At 35.1% G+C, this 21,369-nt stretch overlaps 1 protein-coding gene across 1 annotated transcript; it reads left to right on the forward strand.

Moving 5' to 3' along the window:
* Positions 1-304: 304 nt before the first annotated feature.
* Positions 305-7,601, forward strand: LOC110669576 (uncharacterized). The gene is made up of 8 exons (XM_021831288.2): positions 305-631; positions 897-1,021; positions 3,821-4,769; positions 5,178-5,269; positions 5,811-5,885; positions 6,334-6,395; positions 6,514-6,583; positions 6,742-7,601. The coding sequence occupies exons 1-8, from the start codon at positions 436-438 to the stop codon at positions 7,450-7,452; spliced, it is 2,280 nt and encodes a 759-aa protein (XP_021686980.2). The 5' UTR covers positions 305-435; the 3' UTR covers positions 7,453-7,601.
* The last annotated feature ends 13,768 nt before the right edge of the window (positions 7,602-21,369 follow it).

Genomic DNA, 21,369 nt, shown 5'->3' on the forward strand with positions numbered 1-21,369 from the left:
AATTTTATTTATTATAGTTAATTATGAATTTTTACATTAAAAAATTTTATAGTATATTTATAAAGTATAAAATATAATAAAATAAATAAATAAATTACGCGAATAAATCGACTACTTAAAATTATGAATGTCAACAAAAAAAATTTCAAAATTATTAAAATTTAATAATTAAAAAATATCAATGCATGTACGCAAAATTTTCTTTTTTAATTTTTTAATACCACACTGCGGCCGACCTTCGTGGTCGCAAGGTGCCTTGGCGCTACGTGTAGTGACGTGGTCCCTCAGCCTACGGATCTTGGTCCGTGCACTTCACCCATTGGCCCCCACCGGTCATCCAACGACATTCCATAAACAGTTGCAACCCAGAGGAAGCCTTGAGCCTCGAATTATCCCTCACCGCACGACAAGTCCTGGTTTATCGCAGCCTGAGCCATGGCTGGAGGAGGTAAGAGAAGACCCAACGGCAACAAAGGCAGCAGAAACGACAACAGCAATAGCAGCAAAAACAAGGGCAGAAGGAGATCGAACGCAGTGTCGTCGTTATCATCATCATCTGGTCGAATCAGTAACTCTCTCTTTGTGGAGGGTGGCGTCTTGTCTGATTGGCCTCTCAGTTCTTCCTTCCCAGGTCCCCATCTGAAACTCTCTTCTTGTTTGGTTCCTGACAAATCTGAGCAAGATTAAATTGTTATCGATTTGAGAATAAGTGATCATTTTCTGCTCAGCTAAGCTTAATTTTTAAACTTATTCATTCTGTGGAAGCCCAAATTTTTAGTTTGTTGCAGTTTCTGGGCAATCAAATGTGAGCTTTAGATGGTGAATTACAATGTATTTTATGTTTTAATTTGGTTTTTCTGTACTTAGTTTTGATTTCTTTTGTTATTGCATTGCAGGAAGGAACCCTAATTCGAATTCTAGGTCTGGTTTAAAACTAAAAGCACCGTCTGCTTCGAAAAGTGGACCTCGCAAATCCAATGGGAATGCCTTTGGTTATAACTACCCTTCTGTTGAGCTTCAGGTTTAACACTTTGCACTGAAATGTTCTAATAAAGGATTAGTTTTCAGTAGTCTCTATAAAATTTCCTGTGGTGGTTGTCTGAATGAAAATAGGGTTGATAAGAGAGTACCAAGCTGGGTTTGGAGTTTGGACTGATAATTGAAATGCCCAGCATTTTCAGCAGAAATTTGGTCCTTTTCTTATTTCCAAATTATTTTTTACTCCCTTTTTTACTTTCTCTTTGCGGCTATCATTGTTGGATTAAAGCTTTATTAGATATCAAACTAGCATTTTTCTTTCAGTTGTGAGAGAATTTGTAACAGAGAGAAAAATATAGAGGAAAGATAAAAGACCACTTTGCATTCATCTATCACTGTTGTTTATATACAGAATGAGCCAACATTCATTCACCAATCTGTGAGACTAGCAATTCTAATAATAACCTTTCCACTGTAAAACCTTAGCACAAACATCCAAAAGTGCGCATGTGGAAGTAATCAGGGGTCTTGTGATATAATGCTTCGTATGGCGTCTTCCACTGTAAAACCTTAGTAGGTAATCTGTTGATGATGTAGGTTGCAGTAAGTAACAATTCCCCCCAAAACTTTGATGGTAGAGAAGACTGAAACATTAGGGACCGATCAATTTGAAGTAGGTGCTTGTGCTTTTGTTCTACAACCCTGTTTTGCTATGGGAAATACACACACGATTATTGATGAATGATTACCATTTCTTGAAACATTTGTGCACAAGTGTTGTTAAGGAATTCACTACCATTGTCGCTGCGGAGAATCTTGACGGAAGTTTGAAATTGGTTGGTAACTGTAGCAAAAAAAAAACTTTTAGCACAAAAGGTGTTTGAGTTTTGTCCCACAAGAGATTAGTCCATGTTGCCCCAGTATTATCATCAGCAATCGTTAGCATGTAATTAGCACCATTTATGGAATGCACTCTGTATGGCCCCCAAAAATCAACGTGGACTAGATGAAATGGAAAATCAGCACTTGTATCACTTGATGGAAGTGGTAATCGCTGCTGTTTGGAAAAATGACAAACACTGCAGTCCATGATATTACTGGTGTGTGATAGTAGTGGAAAATGAGACATAGTGATATGTGAGGTGTGACTCAATCTGTTATCCCACATGTGAGTTTGAATAGGAGGAATTTTATTCTTATCAACACAAACAGTAGTTGGTTTAGTACAATAGCTCTTAACAGTAGCAGTGAATTCGGGTATAGATTGGTCATGGAATGTTTCTGCCAAACGAAAAGAAGAATTGTCCAATGTATACAAGCCTCCTATCATCTTTCCAACAGCCACAACTTTCTTAGTGCATTGGCCCTGTAACAAACAGTATTTAGGAGAAAAGGTTAGAATGAGGTTAGATGCTGTAGTGAGTTTCCCTACAGATAACAAACTATGTTTGAATGTGGGGATATAAAGGACATCTGTTGAAGATAGATTTGGGTTTGAAGAAACAGTACCTATGCTGCTTACAAATTGTTTTGTGCCATCAGGTAAAAAAACATGCATTTGACTTGTGGGTGGTTGAGATGATTGAAAATGTGTGTTATTAGAGGTTATGTGTGTGGAAGCACCTGTATCTATAATCCAAGAACCATCCCAATTATATTTGGTGCTAAAGAGAGAATGACAAGGATTTATACCTGCATGGCCAAAAAAATTAGGATTATTATCTTTACTCTGTGCCTTGCCCTTCATGTATTTAGCAACCTCTTGTTGAACGACTGCAGAAAAATCTTTGCCCCAATCACTTACTGGTTCCTCAAGTGGTGAATCTTGAACTACCGCATTTGCCTGCATCTTGTTAGATTTCTTTTGGTTGAAATCTCGAAACCACAAACAGATCGAAGCAAGAAACTGCTCCCTCTGATCTATTAGATCAGAATCAGCTTACTACACAAATCACTATTCACACAGGAAAATAACTGCTCTGATGCCATGAGAGAATTTGTAACGGAGAGAAAAATATAGAGGAAACATAAAAGACCACTTTGCATTCATCTATCACTGTTTATATACAGAATGAGCCAACATTCATTCACCTATCTGTGAGACTAGCAATTCTAATAACAACCTTTCCAGCTCAGTTATAGCTGATAACCTCCCTAACAAGCTTCCCGCCTTCTATAACTTGCATAACTTCTATAAGTTGGTGTTTCATTAATTTAAACACTTTATTTGGGTTTTCTATCCTCAAGGGTTTGTATTACTCAGTTGAAATGTTGTTCACTTTGTGGTATCAGGTTTTGGTGGTTTATTTTTCATGTATGTTACAAAGATTCCTTAACTGTTTTCTTCCATAGAAAATAGGTGGATTTATTTTCCTCAAAAGATTTATTTCTTCAAGGTTCATTTTTATTTGATTAATTTAGTGTCAAAATAACATTTCTTTAGTAATCAATCCCTTTGTTCCCCACAAGTAGGATGCAAGATGAGATAGATATTGTCATTATGCTTTCGGAATATTCACTTATCAAGAGATAAAGTGAGAGTTATTCAAACTGAAGATTGAAAATGTTTACTTCTAATCTGGGTCTAAATATCTATCTACTTGAATCAAGCATGGAAAAGTTTTTTTGTTTCTTAAAACTTCATAAGTAATCAATCACTCTAAACAAATGAAGCGAAGAATGTTGTTTTCATTTTAGGTTGCTATTTTTGTTGGTTTTTTTTTGCTTTTCTTTAATTATCATTTTTAGACTTCTTTGATGGGAAGTCTGAAAGACAATATTTGAAGTGTTTAGCTGCAGTTTTATGCTTTTATTTCTTTGTTTTCTATATAATATTTTACAGGAGGGTTTGCACAAAGAATTATCTGTCGAGGATAATGACAGAGATAATGATTTAGATGAATCACAACCCATTCTTTTGGTTGGTTCCAAGGAGAACCAGATAGTTGCTTACTTAGATGAAACACCACCTTTGAAGGCCCATAATACTGATATCACTTACGGTTACAATTCAAGTTTTGTGCTTGGTGATAACTTGCATAGAGGATTGGGGTTCTATGATGAATCTGAGACAACCCTGGATGCTGTTGGTTCATCATCAAAGCAAATGGAAGAACAGCCAGAAGGATCATATTCTTCATTCTCTGATAAAGAAATAGAAGCTGATGGGACTATTATTTGTGAGGTAGGTGAAGAAATGGTTGAAGAAGTGTCAACTGAGGCATTCTTTCCAAAGAAAAATTCAGGATTTTTGTCAATTGGAGGCATCAAATTATTCACCCAAGATCTTTCTGGTGGGGAAAGTGATGGAGAGTTAGAAGATGATGAAGTTTCTGAATCTTCTGAACTAGGGGAGCCGACTGGACTGTCTGATAGTGATGTCTCTGATAATATGTCTGAAAGTGATTCAGATATTGATGAAGAAGTTGCAGAAGACTACTTAGATGGAATTGGTGGGAGTGACAACATGTTAGATGCCAAATGGTTGGTAGAAAATCATTTAGATGGCTCAAATGAGGATAGTTCTTCATCTTGTGGTTCCTTTGATGAGACTCTAGAGAAGTTGGGTGGTATAGCACTCCAGGATGCATCTAGGGAATATGGTATGAGGAAGTCTAAGTCAAGAAAGAAATATACTGTAGGTGCTAGAGATCCTTGGCCATCAGGTTTGGATGACCTTATGCTTGTAAAAGATCCAAGAACTGTTTCTGCCAAAAAGAAGCATATTGCTCGGATGCCTCTGTCTTGGCCTTTAGAGGCACAAAAGAGTAAAAATTCCAGAAATTTTCCAGGTGAAGTTTGCTTATATCCACATATCTTAATCAAACACAATTATGTTATGTTTTGAATCTTATACTTCTTTAATTGGTGATTTTGTAATATTTTGAGCCAATCTGATATTGTATGATAAAACCATTACATTTTAGTGGGAATGCCAAGGTCCAATCCATAGTCTCTTTTTGTCTCTATGTGTATGTCGTTGTAGATACCTGCTCATTATGCATTTTGAAACGGAATCCCTTGGATAGTTTTCTGCTTCTGGAAGTGTGATAATGGTGGGTGCTTAGGTATCTCTGCATCTTTAGTTTTGAATTTGCTCTTATCTGATGTTTTCGCTGTTTTATCTAATTATATTATATATCAATAGAGCTGCTTGCAATTAATATACTATATACAATTTTAACATGCTTACTATTCAGGTGCAAAGAAGAAACACCGAAAGGAGATGATTGCTGTCAAACGTCGAGAAAGAATGCTGCGAAGGGGAGTTGATCTTGAGAAAATAAATATGGTAAAATGAAAAGTTTGTAGACTGATTGACCTGGCATGCTTTCAATTGCGCATATATCAACCATTGCCATACTTACATACGAGCATTAATTATTTGGAACATGAAGTGGCCAAAATCTATTCCTGAGATCTGTTATAGTTTACTATGGTTGGAATGTTAGTAATTCTGCCAAAAAAATGTTATGGAACATTGATACTTCATATTCTGTGTAAATCAAATACACACACAAACATACACGAGCATTAATTATTTGGAATATGAAGTTGCCTAGATCTATTCCTGAGATCTGTTCATAGTTTACCATGGTTGCAATGTTAGTAATTCTGCCAAAAAATATTATGGAACATTGATACTCTATATTCCATGTAAATCAAATTGAATGCTTTTTTATGCTCTTTTATGACGCAATTATCATGTGCAGAAGATAGAACCTCATCTTTGTTAAATGCCTCTTCATTTGATTTTTTTAGTTATCAATTAAATGTAGATTTAACCTAAACCCTTTGTAAAACCTTACAGGTTCATCTTTTTTTATTTGTAGAAATTGGAACAGATTGTTTTGGGTGAGGTGGACATGTTTGCTTTCCAACCTATGCATTCCCGAGATTGTTCCCAGGTGTGGAACTCTGTTTCCTCTTTGTTTTCCAGCTTGCTACCACTTTTCTCTTTACTGGCCTTCTGGTTCACTTGTTACATATTTCTTATTGTTGCATGAACCTTATTCTTATCCTGAATCTTTGGGATGTTGCTTATGAAATTCTTATTAATTTTGATTTTTTGGTTTTTTTTTCCAAGTGTATAATTTGGTATTTGAGCAAAGGATGTAGTTTAGCTAAGTTTCACTTTGAACTTTGAAGCAAAGGGCAGGGAGCTTTCATTCTTCATTTCTTTGTTCTCTAGCATATGTATGTTCTCTAAACTTGGTCAGCATATCATTGAGGCTTCAATCTTTGCACAAACATGTTCGTGTGCCTTTTGTTGGCACCTTGGAATATATAAGATTTACACAGGCTTTCATTACACCTGCAAATGTCCTGACTATCCAAATTTCCTTTTAATGTTAGATACAACGATTAGCAGCAATTTACCGTTTGTGCAGTGGTTGCCAAGGTTCGGGTAAGAAAAGGTAGGTACCATTATATATAATTTGGCATGCACGTCTGTTTGTGTATACATGTCTGAGAAGACATCATGATATGTGTGCTTATCTTGATGCTGAACTAGCTGCCTCTCTGTTGTTTTAGATTTGTAACAGTGTCAAGAACTCAGCACACAAGCATGCCATCTCCAAGTGATAAACTTCGTCTAGAAAAGGTTTCAAATTTCCATATACTTGCGTCTGTCATTTTAACTTCTGTTCTCATATTGCTTTGCTGACTACTTTCTGAGGTTCACATTATTTACTAGGATGATCATTATATACTGCTACTATAAACACTAGAAGTTGACTGGCATTTTTTTTTGAATTTCAGCTGATAGGAGCTGGAAATGAGGATGTCGATTTCACTGTTAATGAATGCTCAAGAGCAAAATCAGCAACCGCACACAGAAATAGGATGAATAAGCCACTGGATGTTCAAGCTTGGAGCAAATCATCAAAGAACTTGGCCAACGGCCAGAATGGCAGTGCATCCAAGAGACAGGGAGGGAAAAGGTGTTCATATGCTAATCAACCATTGTCATTTGTATCAAGTGGCATAATGTCTGAAAAAGTTGATTACGTGACATTGGACTCTAAAGAGACTGAAACTTCTGAAAATAAGGTTACAATCAGCTCAGCAAAAGTTGGTGCATTTGAGGTCCACACTAAGGGTTTTGGATCCAAGATGATGGCAAAAATGGGATTTGTAGAAGGTGGAGGTCTGGGAAAAGCTGGTCAAGGTATGGCAGAGCCCATCGAAGTGATCCAAAGGCCTAAATCACTTGGTTTGGGTGCCAACTTCCCTAACACTATTGATGACTCTTTTGAGAATAAACCTCAAAGCACTGGAAGGTATGAAAACCATGCTAAACATAAAAGCTTGGGAGCTTTTGAAAAGCATACCAAAGGTTTTGGCTCAAAGATGATGGCAAGGATGGGCTTTGTCGAAGGCACAGGTTTGGGCAAAAATTCTCAAGGCATTGTCAACCCTTTAGTTGCTGTTAGGCTCCCAAAATCACGTGGATTGGGTTCAAAAGGTTAGAAGTTACTTTCTTTTTTCCTGAATAAGAAAGGGAAGACAACAAACTGATTAGTTTTAACATTTTCTAAGATCTTTACCAATTTGTTCATGATCCTCCATATGATGCATTTGTGAATAATGAATATGACGGTTTATTGTTTTCTTGGCAATTATTTTTGTCCTCCTTGTCTAGTCTCTTGGGAATGTTGTATGACCGTGTTGTGGTTAGGGCAAAGCATAATTAGGTTAAAACCGAATAATCGAACTAGTTCAGTTTTTGGGTTTTGTTATTTGGCCTGATTGGTTTGGTTTTAGTTAGTTTTAAAAAAAATTTTGGTTTTTAGTTTGATTCGGTTAGTTAAGCCAAAATAACTGGACTAACCAAACTAGTTTGAGAGAGGTTCTAAACATGATGCCGTTTAGAGGGGGGCTTTTGCCTTTAACGAAACCATCTTTGTTTCGGAATCAAATTTCACTCTCCATCTCTTGATTTGTCAGACCTTGGCTCCTTGCCTAGCTGCTGGTCTGTTGCCTGTTGTTGCCCCCTCTCCGCTCTCTGAGCTCTCTTACTGTTCACATCAGCCATCACAACTCCATTTCACACCTGACGCCACACGGTAACACACGCCAGTTTTCCTTGGTTCCTTGTCACCGGCTGCCTTTGTAGTGTCACGATTTGCCACTTTCTCCTTTCTCTATCTGAGTTCCCTGGGTTTCTTGGTCTGGCTTCTTAGGTCTAACTATCTTAGGTGATAATTTTTGAATTATTTATCAATTTCCTCGACCTTAGTTGCTTCTGCATGACTATTGATTGCATGTGTGACATGTTAATGGGGGTGTTGTTTCTGGCTGCTGAGGAAATTATTGGATTGAGTTTCTGCCAGTGTTATTAAAGGCGCCAGAAGGCACCTAAGAGCCGAGTGCCTCTCTTGCTGAGGTCCGAGGCATGTGTAACGGTTCGGAAGTTCCCCACTCCTATTCTTGGCAGTTGGCAAGGCCGTCACAAGCTGTCTCTTGCCCTATGGAGCTAACCAGTGTGAATCTGTACAGTTGCTAGAAACCTCGAAAATGCTTATTATTTGGGCTTATGTGAGCTTGCTAGATACGGAGAGGCTGACCTAGGGGCCCTGGCCAAGGGGGACCTAGGTGCCGCACGGGGCTAGAACTCCCGTCCCATGACAATGTGGTATCAGAGCAAGGCCCCAGACGATCCGAATCACGCCAAGCGCCCCAACGGGAAGGGGGTAGGCAGGGTGTCGATGGCGACAAGGGTGTTGCTGGAATCGGGTGGGGGAGAATGTCAGGCCTCAATGGTACAGAGGTAGACAAGGGTTTCTCAATCCCACGTCGGACAAGAAAGGGGTCGATCCGAGGGACAAGTGCGGCCTGTCATGCAGCTTGTATGCGTCTGGCGAGTAACTTAATGCATATTGGCAAGGCATTTTGGAGGATGTCTACGTGCGGAAGTGGGTGAGTGCATTGGCAAACTGGTGGCCAACATGCTGCTGCTCAAGTGTTTGCGTTGGGCGAGCGCAACAAATGTGTATGGGCTCCTATGTGCGAGGGAGTGTGACAAGTTGCACAGGAAAGCCACGTGAACGCATGCAAACAAGGGCGTTTGCGGGATTGGGTGGGGGAGAATGTAACGACAGTGTGAATCTGTACAAATAACATTTTGTTCATTATTATATTATATATGGTGCAAATAACATTTTTTTTTTCTCTTTTCAATATGTTTTGTTCATTTATTAAACCAGTTAAAAGTTATCGCCTCATTTCAAGAATGTCCTCACCTCGCCTTTTGTCTAAGACCATAAGGTGTCATATATCGCCTTAGTGTCAACTCTGGTGCTTGGTGCTTGGTGCTTGGTGCTTGATTTCAGTTCTAATGGAGTAATTCTGTTATGAAATTGCGGTTTGTCTGGTCCTTTGTGATCGCTTGTTTATTGAGTTGATATTATATTTGCTTTGCTGATTACTTGTCTTCATTCTTCTTAGAGGACTACTGATATTTAGAGAAAGCGTACACCACCGCCACCGAGAACTCGTGGAATATGAATTATGATGAGCCTAATTAAAATTTTAACTTATGTACAGTGGAAATCAATTTGCTAGTCCATCCCATTAGATTTCTGAAATGCGCCAACTTAAATTAATTGCTTGATTAACACTCTTTGTTAAGCTCATCAGTCTTGCCTTGGAGACTGGAGAGCATGATATACGTTGATTTGTTTTTAAGCAAAGAAATTGGCTAAATTGAAAAATCAGGCTGAATCAAATTGAAATATTTAGTTTGATATGATTCATATCATAAATTTGGTTCGGTTCAATTTCTTTTTTTGGCTAATTTGGTTATTTCGGTTTGGTATGCTCTGCCTTGTGGTGGAATTGATCTTATTACGTATTTACATGTTCCAGTAAAACAAACAATTGGGCAAATTGTTTGGGATTGACAATGAATCTTCGATCTTGTCTGGTTTGATCTAAATGAGCCATTTTCGAAGTTACAAGGGGTAGTATGCCTCCTTGACCGTGTGTGTATATATATATATATATATATATATATATATTTTTTTTTTTTCCCTTAACATGCGCTACACATTAATTATACTATTGTTGCATTTACTCATTATTTATTTTTTTTATATAATTTTTTTATTAATTTTTCATATATATAATATTATTATAATATATTAATTGTCAATATTCAATTAAATTTAATATTTCATTATGATAATACTAAATTAGTGTTAATTAAAGTTGGCTATGTATTTTTTAATTTTTTTAAATGTTTAGTTTGTTTTATATATATATATATATATATATATATATAAACCATCATCTTTGGTTGTACTATTTAAAAAGTTTAAGATTTCTTTGATTTTATTTTTTTAATTCTTTTTTTTATATATATTTATTTAGTATAGGATTAAACCATTTTTAATTTTGTATTATTATTAGCAATGTATGTATTATGTTGTCTTTATAAATGGTATTTGCAATGCATTTATTAATTTAGAATCTCTTTATTTTTTTATTTTAAAATATATATTTTTTGTTTGTGCATATTATTTTACTTTTATAGATAGTATTAATAAGGCACGTACTAGTTTATGTTTTTTTTTTTTAATTTTAAAATATTCTTATTTTGGTTAAAATATATTGATTTTCAATAACCAATTAAATGTAGTTTTTCATTGTCATAATATAAAATTCTCATAATTATATTTTACCTCTAATTAAAGTTGATTTGTATTTTTAATTTTAATATGTTAAATTTGTTTGTCCTAAACAAAGTTAAATTATATTTTTTTAAAACCATCTTGTCTCAATGAGCATATTATATTACTTTTATAAATAATATTAGTAATACATATATTAATTTAATGGTTTTTTTTATATCTTTATTTTATTTGCATGTATTATGTTGCTTTTAATCCACGTAAATCAATTCAATATGGGCGTGATTGGCAATCTTTTTTTAAGGAGGAAAATGTGCAATTTTCATTTAAAATCAATGTCACGTAATAGCAGATCAAGTTTTATTTGTTGACCTTCGAAAGTTTTCTCTCAGTCGATTTTCATCTTCTTCTTCTTCTTCAAAGAAGTCTTCTCCTGCACTTTCAGCAAGCCTTCGTGCCCTTCCTGAGTAGGGAAGGTTCTCCTTCCCTGCCTGGTCAAATGGGTTGCTGTAACAACCCCCGATCTGGCAGCATAATAATTGAACCGGGAGCGTTTCCTATAATTTTCATAACCTGTAATAAGAATTATATCTTAATCTCATATGAATATTCCATCATATATCTCATAAACGAAATACAAACTTTACATATCGTATCATTCACTTAAATACAAATTTGTTTTTTCATCATTAGTTATTTATACAACTTAAACAAAATGAATTATTTACAAATAAAGAAAATCAATCCTAGTTAATCTCTTGCCAAAATATTGCTCCTCTGATGTAGACTTTACTGATCTACTCTTTGTAAACCCTCAGCTTTAATACCTACCCGAGGTAAAAACCCATTGTGCTAGCATATAGTTTAGTGGTGCAAGTCTAGCTTAAGACAACTAATTAATAGTCGTCTATAACTATACGTACTATAATCATTTAATCAAACTATTAAAATAATTTCAAGCAAGTAACAATTCATAATAACTTTGTAAAAATAAGTATAGCATTCCATTGTAACTATTTAATTGTAATCAACAGTCTTGCTCATGACATATGGATATAAAAACAAGTTATCCATTAATCAATGTATGATCCAAACATACTCATAAAAGAGCAACTCATTTGACCTGAATATTGGTAATTTCATTATTTCCATTTAATAGCTCAATTCCTTTCTAGTATAACTTTCCTTATATCGGATACTGGGATTTTAATGCGACACTTTCTTTCAAATGTCGTATTATATTTCCTCTTTACTACTACAACATCTTCTTTCGGATGTTGTCTTACGCGTCCTTTTCATCACTGCAACACCTTCTCTCAGGTGTCGTCTTACGTGTCCTCTTCACCACTGCAACACCTTCTCTTAGGTGTCATCTTACGTGCCCTTTTTAAAATCAGTATATATGTTGTGACACAGTCTTTCAGATGCCATCTTTAAATCATCAAAGGTATATGTTCAATTCGTTTTGCAAATCTGCCAACTTACTTCCCTATTTGGCATGCCAAACTATCATATTTCTATTTTTAAGCTAGGTGGAATTTTGGGCCTTAATAATTTCATAACTTGGTCTTAGATAATTCAACCATTCATACATCCACAAAGGATTATCATTCATCATTTTAACATCATTTGTCATCATCACATAATTGTTTACATATTCAGAATAAAGACATAACCATGTAACATGACATTGCATTTAAGCAAGGTAGTGACTCTCATAACATTATTCCTTTTCATCACATAATCATTTGCATATTGCCAATAAGTACATAATTATATAACTTATTATTTCATTTGGCAAAGTAGTAGCATTTTATTCCATAGCATTTTTAATCAATCAAATCACATTCAAATAGGCAGCTTTCCCAACTCATAATGCAACCACAATTAGACTTAGAGAAAGGCATTTTCAAGATCCATTTCTTTTATAAAACATATCAATTTATGTCTTAACTTTCATTAAGAATCAATTTGATCAGTATTTAGACATGTAAAAATTTATTCATAACCTTTTATTTACAAAGTGTTCAAAAAGGTAAGTTATCATTTCAAGAGGGACACCTATTTGGTACCCTATTTTCTATTAATTCTTTGGGCACTCTAAAGATAGAATATGCTCTTATGGTCTTCATACGATTTGTAGCATGCTATCTTATGTTTCATTTAAATCAAGAATCACCCCATTTCAAGGTCTAGATCTCAAGTTATGTTCATTTTTCTACATACTATCTAATTTCTACCTGACCAGGTCTAGCTACAATCAGAATTCATGGTCCCTGTTTATAAGCCAATTTGACCATTTTAAAGACAGATTCCATCAAAGTAGTCTTCATAAGAAATGTTCCTACATGTTTTAAGTTTCCGATGGTTTAAGAATCACCTAATTTCGATGCCTATATTATGAGTTATAAATTACCAACTACTATTCACGGATGCAGTGTCTTGAAAATTTCAGGTTTCCAGATTTCCAACTCAGACTTGCACTCAACTTTCAAATACTTTGCACCCAGAATTTGTATAGGGTCTCTAAAGCAAAGGCCTATGTCTTAGGTTTCCAAAGCATCTTGTATCACCTCAATTGGAGATGTACAGAGAGAGATATGCTCTATTTATCACACGGAGGTCACAGGGTTGATTGCTAGAATTCCAGGAATTCCAATTTTTGGAATTCCAACTTACTCTAAAATTTCAACCACTTTTCTCTAAGAATTAGGCCTGGGTCAAAACACAAAAATTGTAGGTCTATGTCTTAAGAAAATTTTGATACAAATTACATCTCAATTAGAGCTCTACAACTCAACTTATAGCCAAATTAGTACAGACTGCTCACTGTGTATACTATCCTAGTAGTCACCATTGAAGGGTGCATAAAGTAATAATTTCTATAACAAGCTTAGACAAGCACTTACCTCAACTTAATTCCAGTAATTTACTCCCAATTGCAAGCACTTTTCATCAAAAATCCCAAGCCAAATCAGTGCTTGATCTTGGTCAGCCACACTAACAATTTTGCCTCAGCAATCAGCTCATAATTTCTTGATTTCTTCCTTTTCTTTCACTTTGATTTCATGCTTTGATCATCAAATCTTTCAATTCCAACACAAAACATCATCTTAGATCTATGAATTAGGCTTTGTATTTGAGTTTGGGTGAAAGAAAAATGGAGAAAGATGAGAGAGAGAGGTGGCCGGCTGAATGGGTAAAGAAGAAGACATCAATTTTGTTTTTATGTGAGCTTGATATTTATCCCTTGTTACATATGTCTTTTTGCCATTGGTCACCTCTTTGACTTGTTTAATTAGTGATTAATTAACTTAATAAATCATACTTAATGATTCTAATTAAGCTCAATTACATGCTAAGTTGGAAAATTTTAATTTTTCCCCCAAACTTTATTAATTTTGCAACAAAGTCCATATGTGCCTTTTGCAAACTTTTACTTTAATCCCTCATTTAATCTAATTTACATACCATATTCAATACTTGAATTTCTTACCAAAATATATTAAATACGGTTTGTAAATTTGGAGCATTATAATTCTCCTCTTCTTAGGATATTTCGTCCTTAGAATTAGAGATTGTACCTTAATTGAACAATTGGGGATACTATTGTTTTATCACTTCCTCACTTTTCCAAGTAGCTTCTTCAATTGCATGATTCATCCATAGCACTTTAACCAGTGAAACTTACTTGTTCCTCAACTCCTTCACTTCATGAGCTAAAATTGCCACCGGTTCCTCTTCATAAGTTAAATTTGGTTGCACTTCAATTGTCTCCATAGGGATGACATGAGTTGGGTCTGATCTATATCTCCTTAACATCGATACTTGAAATACATTGTGTATCTTTAATAGTTCTGGTGGTAAGACTAGTCTATAGGCTACCGAACCCACACGTTCAATTATTTCATATGGATAGATAAGCCTAGGACTTAACTTGCCTTTCTTGCCAAATCTTAAAATCTTCTTCCATGGTGAGACTTTAGAAGACTTTATCACCCACTTCATATTCTATATCCCTTTTCTTTAAATCAGCATAAGATTTCTACATGTCCATTGCTGCTTTCAGTCTATCCTTTATCAGCTTCACTTTATCCTCTATCTGTTTCACAAGTTCTGGTCCCACTAACTTCTTTTCACCTAATTCTGTCCAGCATAAAGGAGTTTTGCACTTCCTACCATATAAGGCTTCATAAGGTGCCATATGGATGCTAGACTAATAGCTATTATTGCAAGCAAATTCTATTAGTAGGAGGTGTTTATCCCAACTTTCCTCAAATTCAATAACACAGCTTCTCAACGTATCTTCTAGCACCTGTATAACTCTTTCAGATTATCCATCTGTCTGAGGATGGAAGGCTGTACTGAAGTGGTGTGGAGTGCCCAAGGCTTTATGCAAACTTTCCCAAAATCATGATGTAAACTGTGGGTCTCAATTTGATATGATAGACACGGGTGCTCCATGCAATCTGACTATCTCACTAATGTATAATTCAGCAAGCCAATCTAGTGAATAGTTTTGTCCAACTGGAAGAAAATGGGCTAACTTGGTTAATCTGTCCACAATGACCCATATTAAATCATGCTTTCTCTGTGTAGGAGGAAGGCCTACAACAAAATTCATGGTAATCCTTTCCCATTTCCACTCCGGGATAGAGATTGGTTGTAGTAAACCAGATGGTACTTGATGTTCAACCTTCACTTGCTGACATGTTAGGCATTTGGACACACACTCGGCTATGTCTTTCTTCATACGAGGCCACAGGAAATGTAGTTTCAGATCTTGGTACATCTTGTCACTGCTCGGATGCATAGCATAAGCAACAGTGTGTGCTTCTCTAAGAATGTTCTGTTTCAAATTATCGACATTCGGCACATAGAGTCTGTCTTTATAATACAAATGACCATATCCTTTTACTACATATTCACCTTCCTTCTCATTTGACAATTTACTAACTATTGCCATTAACTTCTCATCTGTTTTCTGACTGATCTACTCTTTGTGAACCCTCGGCTTCAGTACTTGCACGAGATAAAAACCCATCGTGCTAAGCATATAGTTTAGTGGTGCAAGTCTAGCTTATAACGACAAATTAACAGTTGTTTATAACTATACATTCTATAATCATTTAATCAAACTATTAAAATAATTTCAAGCAAGTAACAATTCATAATAACTTTGCAAAAATAATTATAACATTCCACTGTAACTATTTAATTGTAATAAATAGATCTTGCTCATGACAAATGCATATAGAAACAAGTTATCCATTAACCAATGTATGATCCAAACATACTCATAAAAGAGCAACTCATTTGACCTGAATATTGGTCATTTCATTATTTTCATTTAATAGCCCAATTTCTCTAGTATGACTTTCCTTATACCGGATACTAGGATTTTAATGTGACATCTTCTTTCAGATGTCGTCTTATATTTTCTCTTTACTACTACAACATCTTCTTTCGGATGTTGTCATACGTGTCTTTTTCACCACTGCAACACCTTCTCTCAAGTGTCGTCTTACGTGTCCTTTTCACCACTGCAACACCTTCTCTCAGGTGTCTTCTTATGTGCCTTTTTTAAAATTAGTACATATGTTGCGACATCGTCTTTCCGATGTCATCTTTAAATCATCAAAGATATAGGTTCAATTCATTTTGTAGATCTGCCAACTTACTTCCCTATTTGGCATGCCAAACTATCCGGTTTCTATTTTCAAGCTAGATGGAATTTTGGGCCTTAACAATCTCATAACTTGATCTTGGATAATTCAACCATTCATACATCCACAAAGGATTATCATTCATCATTTTAACATCATTTGTCATCATCACATAATTGTTTACATATTCAAATAAAAAGAAAACCATGTAACATGTCATTTCATTTAAGCAAGGCAGTGACTCTCATAACATTATTCCTTTTCATCACATATTCATTTGCATATTGCTAACAAGTACATAATTATATAACTTATCATTTCATTTGGCAAAGTAATAACATCTTATTCCATAGCATTTAGAATCAATCAAATCACATTCCAATAGGCAACTTTCCCAACTCATATTGCAACCACAATTAGACTTAGAGAAAGGCATTTTTAAGATCCATTTCTTTCATAAAACATATCAATTTATGTCTTAACTTTCATTAAGAATCAATTTGATCAGCATTTAGAAATGTAGAAATTCATTTATAACCCTTTATTTACAAAGTATGCAAAAAGGTAAGTTATCATTTCAAAACGGACACCTATTTAGTACTTTATTTTCTATCAATTCTTTGGGCACCCTAAAGACAGAATTTGTAACATCCTCTCGGAAGCAATTCCGCACAGTCTACTGTTCCGGTGACCGGTGTCGGTCCGGACAGCTAGAACTTCTGGAAAAAAATATTTAAACTAAAGTGAGGAACCATAATTAACTCAAATATTAATGAGAAAAATTTAGTAAAAATTTTAGAAATAAAATACAGTTAAGTCAAATGAGCCGGTGCCCAAGCAATGGGTAACCAAGAGGGAAGTTGCGGTTCTCGCAACTAGGAGCCCTAGACCCGGGGAAAAATTCATAAAATAATTTTTGGGACCCCAGAGAAGGGTCATTGAGGTTCCTATGGCATTAGAATGCCAAGAAAATATTTAGAAAAATTTTTCAATCGGTACAGACAATTTTGACCCGTTAAGCCAAACGAAGGGCATTTTGGTCATTTCGCCTTCAGAGGTGATTTTTGGCCGACTTGTCCAGTTAAGTAAATAATTAATATGACATAAAATATGAATAAACATTACTAGAAATTAAATTTAAGGTGAGTAGAAAAGAAAAGGAAAGAAAATGAGGAAAAAGGCTCATTTATGACATAAGGTGATGTCATTTAAAAGCATCCACCAATGACAATTAAACAACCAATTTACTAACTAATAAAAAGGGATAAACAAGAGCAAAAAAAGACCAAAAGCCAACAGCACCTTCTTCCTCCCAACCAGCCGAATTCATGGCTACCCCAAACCTCCATTAACACCTCCAAAAAAAAAAAAAGCTTCATTTCTCCCTTGTTTCCACCACTAAACCCTAACTCCTTTCATTAAAACTTGACTATATCTCTTGGGGAAGCTTTTGGCAGCCAAGAAGAGGAAAGAAAGTGAAGTTTTGAGTTGGGAAATTCTGCCCTATTCAAGGTTAGTGCCTATTTACACTTAAATCTCTTTTAATTCATGTTAAAGACCTAAAGTGAGTAAGGTTTTGTGAATTAAATGAATGGAATCTATGTATATGGACCCTATGAATTTCGGCTGCCCTAAGGAAGGAACAAAGGTGGAGTGTTTTTGATGGTTTTGATGGACTTAGAATGAATTAGAGATTATGTTTAAGGTGTATATACACATAAATAATGAATGGAAGTGCTTAATTAGGTGTATGTGTGAATCATAAGGGAAAACTAGGGTTTTGAGAAGTGAAAAATTGACTTGGCTTAGGAAATTGTTAGAGAACATCTTAATGGTCAATTAGTGACCATTTTAGGTGAGTTGACCATAAATTGGACTGAAATATGGCATGGCAAAGTGGAATGGTAGGCTGCCTAGGGACAGCAGCATGGTGGCTGAGATTTTAGTCCATTTGGACTGTCATATCTTTGGCTGTGTTGGTCCAATTGGTGTTTGGCCAATTGTACATGAAACTAGGCTTATAATGGCACATTTTTGCTGAAGAAACCATGCCCAAAAGACCAAAGCAAGAGGACTAAAAGTTGGCCCCAATCCGAATACCCTGCAAATAGCCCCTGCAGAATGACCAAATGAACAGTAACTGTTCATTTGGCCATAACTCACTGTAGAATGGTCACATTGACCTGAAATTTTTACAGCAACAAGATAAGATATAGACAAACAACTTTCATGAAGAAACCTACCCCAAATTATGCCATTAACCCATTCAAATGATTGGGCAAAGTTAAGTTATCAAACCTGCAACTCTGCAGATTTACATTTGAACAGTAATGTTTGGATGACTATAACTCTCTCTAGAAAACTCGGATTTAGGCGATTCTTGAACCGATGGAAACCTAAGGCATGGTAGAACATTTCATATGAAGAAAGATAGACCAAATTAGGAACTTAACTTGATCAAATTACTGACCAAATTTGGATCAAAATCTGTCAGCACCCAATATAGCAGCATGAACAGTACACGTGAACAGTAAACTTATTTTGGCTATAACTTGAGCTAAAAAACTCCAAATGGAGTGATTCAAAAAAAGAAATTCAACTAGACAAAATAAGGAACAACTTTCATGTTTACCATTTCCTCAAATTCCCACTGTAACAGTGCTTAATGGAATAGTAAAGTTAAGCTTCAAAAACTGAAAATTTTGTTTCCCTTGGTTTAAGCCTAGAAATGGTAATGGTGATCACTTCCAACAAGTTTTAAATGAAAAATGTGGTATGTTTGAAGTGCCAAAGTCAATGTACCTACTTTCTATGCAAAAGTCAACTTTCTTGTTGACCAATGAAATGAATAGTGACACCAAAAGTTGAAATTCAAAGATTGAAGAATTTTAAAGTATCAAATGCCCTAGTATACCTAACAAGATTGGTTTGGATAGGTTGGCATGCCAATAGGGTATTGTTTTAGCAGTACTGCGAAAGGCTTTATGCCTGTATTCATGGCTTTTATGCCCTTATTCATGGCTTTTATGCCGATTATGTGATATCATGGCTTTTTAGCCATACTGACTGCATACATGGTAGACGTTCTGCGTCCCATGGTATGACGGCCTGAGGCACCGCGGTCGTCTAGTATAGGTTACTTGGGCAGTCAATTAAAGTATTATTCAATTCAGGCAGCTAAGTTAAGTTAAGTATAATGAAAATCCAGTATAATTAAATTAAGTATTGAATGAATAAGCAAAAGAGATTAGCAAAAGAAACATAACAAAAATATAAATTACGTAATCCGCATGCACTTGAAATACAATACAGATAGAATAAATTATATACCTGCTAGTATTACTGAAAAGTTATAAACTAAGCACTTCCAAAGAGGAACAAACTAGTATATAAGATCGTTGATACTAGAAATACCATACCAAATTAAATTGATTCTTGAGTATCTGAATTATCATTTATTTCTTTCTTTACTTGTATATATTATTTCTGGTTATATTATTGCACCACTAAGCAGAAATGCTTAGCGCAATGGAATTGCTTCCTCGCGCAGGTACTGAAGGTAAAACCAGTAGACTGTCGACTGAGATTTTTGGAGTACAGATCTGCAGAAGTGTCAGAAGAGTTCAAGATTGTCACCTCCTCAGCAATGCATGTAGATAGGGCTCATTTTATACATGTTATGTATATTATTCATTCCTAGCACATTGTAAATTATTTGTATATCTTGTACAAAATAAACTCATGTAATTAACCTATGAATTATGGAAGCTATTCAAAGTAAGTATTTTAGTATGTGAATTGAATTTGAGTTATAATGAGATTATACTTGTGAATATTGAGATATTGAAAATCTAATCAGATTTCTGAGAAATCTGGATACTGTATTGAGATACATTATGTTTGAAAATTTTTGAGACTATTAAGTTTGAGAAATTGAGTATATATTGAAATTGTCTTTGGCAGGTTCAGAAGAACTGTTAGTCCAAATTACAGCCGACACTTTGTCGGATTATCGTTAAAATTTTTGAAATTTCTAATTTAGTTAGATTTTGATAAAAGTAAAAATAGCCTAAATCTTCAATAAAGTTTTTGAATAAATAAATCAAGAACTGTAATGAAATCAGATAAAATAGAGTGCTCCGGCACACTGAGTGGCATAACTTGCTCGGCTACACTGTAGTCGGGTAAGGTGTGTGACAGAATTTGATCCCATGATCCTCATACAATTTGTAGCCTAGTGTCTTACATTTCATTTAAATCAAGAATCACCCTATTTCAAGGTCTATATCTCAAGTTATGCTCATTTTTCTACATACTGTCTAGTTTCTACCTGACCAGGTCTGGTTACAATCAGAATTCATGGTCCCTGTTTATAAGCGAATTTGACCATTTTAAAGATAGATTCCATCAAAGTAGTCTTCATAAGAAATGTTCGTACATGTTTTAAGTTTCCAATGGTTCAAGAATCACCTAATTTGGAGGCCTATATTGTGAGTTATAACTAAATTACCAACTACTATTCATGGATGTAGTGTCTTGAGAATTCCAGGTTTCTAAATTTCCAACTCAGAGTTGCACTCAATTTTCAAATACTTTACACCCAAAATTTGTATAGGATCTCTAAAGCAAAATTTTAGGCCTATGTCTTAGGTTTCCAAAGCATCTTGTAGCACCTCAATTAGACATGTACAGAGAGAGATATGTCCTGTTTATTACACGAGGTCATAAGGCTGATTGCTGGAATTCTAGGAATTCCAGTTTTTGCAATTCCAATTTACTCTAAAATTTCAACCACTTTGCTCTAAGAATTAGGTCCAAGTCAAAACATAGAAATTGTAGGTCTATGTCTTAAGAAAATTTTGGTATAAATTACATCTCAATTAGAGCTCTACAACTCAACTTATAGCCAAATTAGTATAGACTACTCATTAGATATACTATCCTGGCAGTCACCATTCAAGGGTGAATAAAGTAATAATTTCTATAATAAGCTTACACAAGCACTTACCTCAAATTAGTTCTAGTAATTTACTCCCAATTTCAAGCACTTTTCATCAAAAATGCCAAGCCAAATTAGTGCTTGATCTTGG

Source organism: Hevea brasiliensis, chromosome 17, assembly GCF_030052815.1.
Source record: "Hevea brasiliensis isolate MT/VB/25A 57/8 chromosome 17, ASM3005281v1, whole genome shotgun sequence".
Classification (NCBI taxonomy): domain Eukaryota; kingdom Viridiplantae; phylum Streptophyta; class Magnoliopsida; order Malpighiales; family Euphorbiaceae; genus Hevea; species Hevea brasiliensis.

Coding starts and splice junctions, on each gene's coding strand:
- LOC110669576 (XM_021831288.2), top strand. CDS start 436: ATGGCTGGAGGAGGTAAGAGAAGACCCAACGGCAACAAAGGCAGCAGA. Junction 632..896: donor TCTCAGTTCTTCCTTCCCAG/GTCCCCATCTGA, acceptor ATTGCATTGCAG/GAAGGAACCCTAATTCGAAT. Junction 6,396..6,513: donor CAAGGTTCGGGTAAGAAAAG/GTAGGTACCATT, acceptor CTGTTGTTTTAG/ATTTGTAACAGTGTCAAGAA.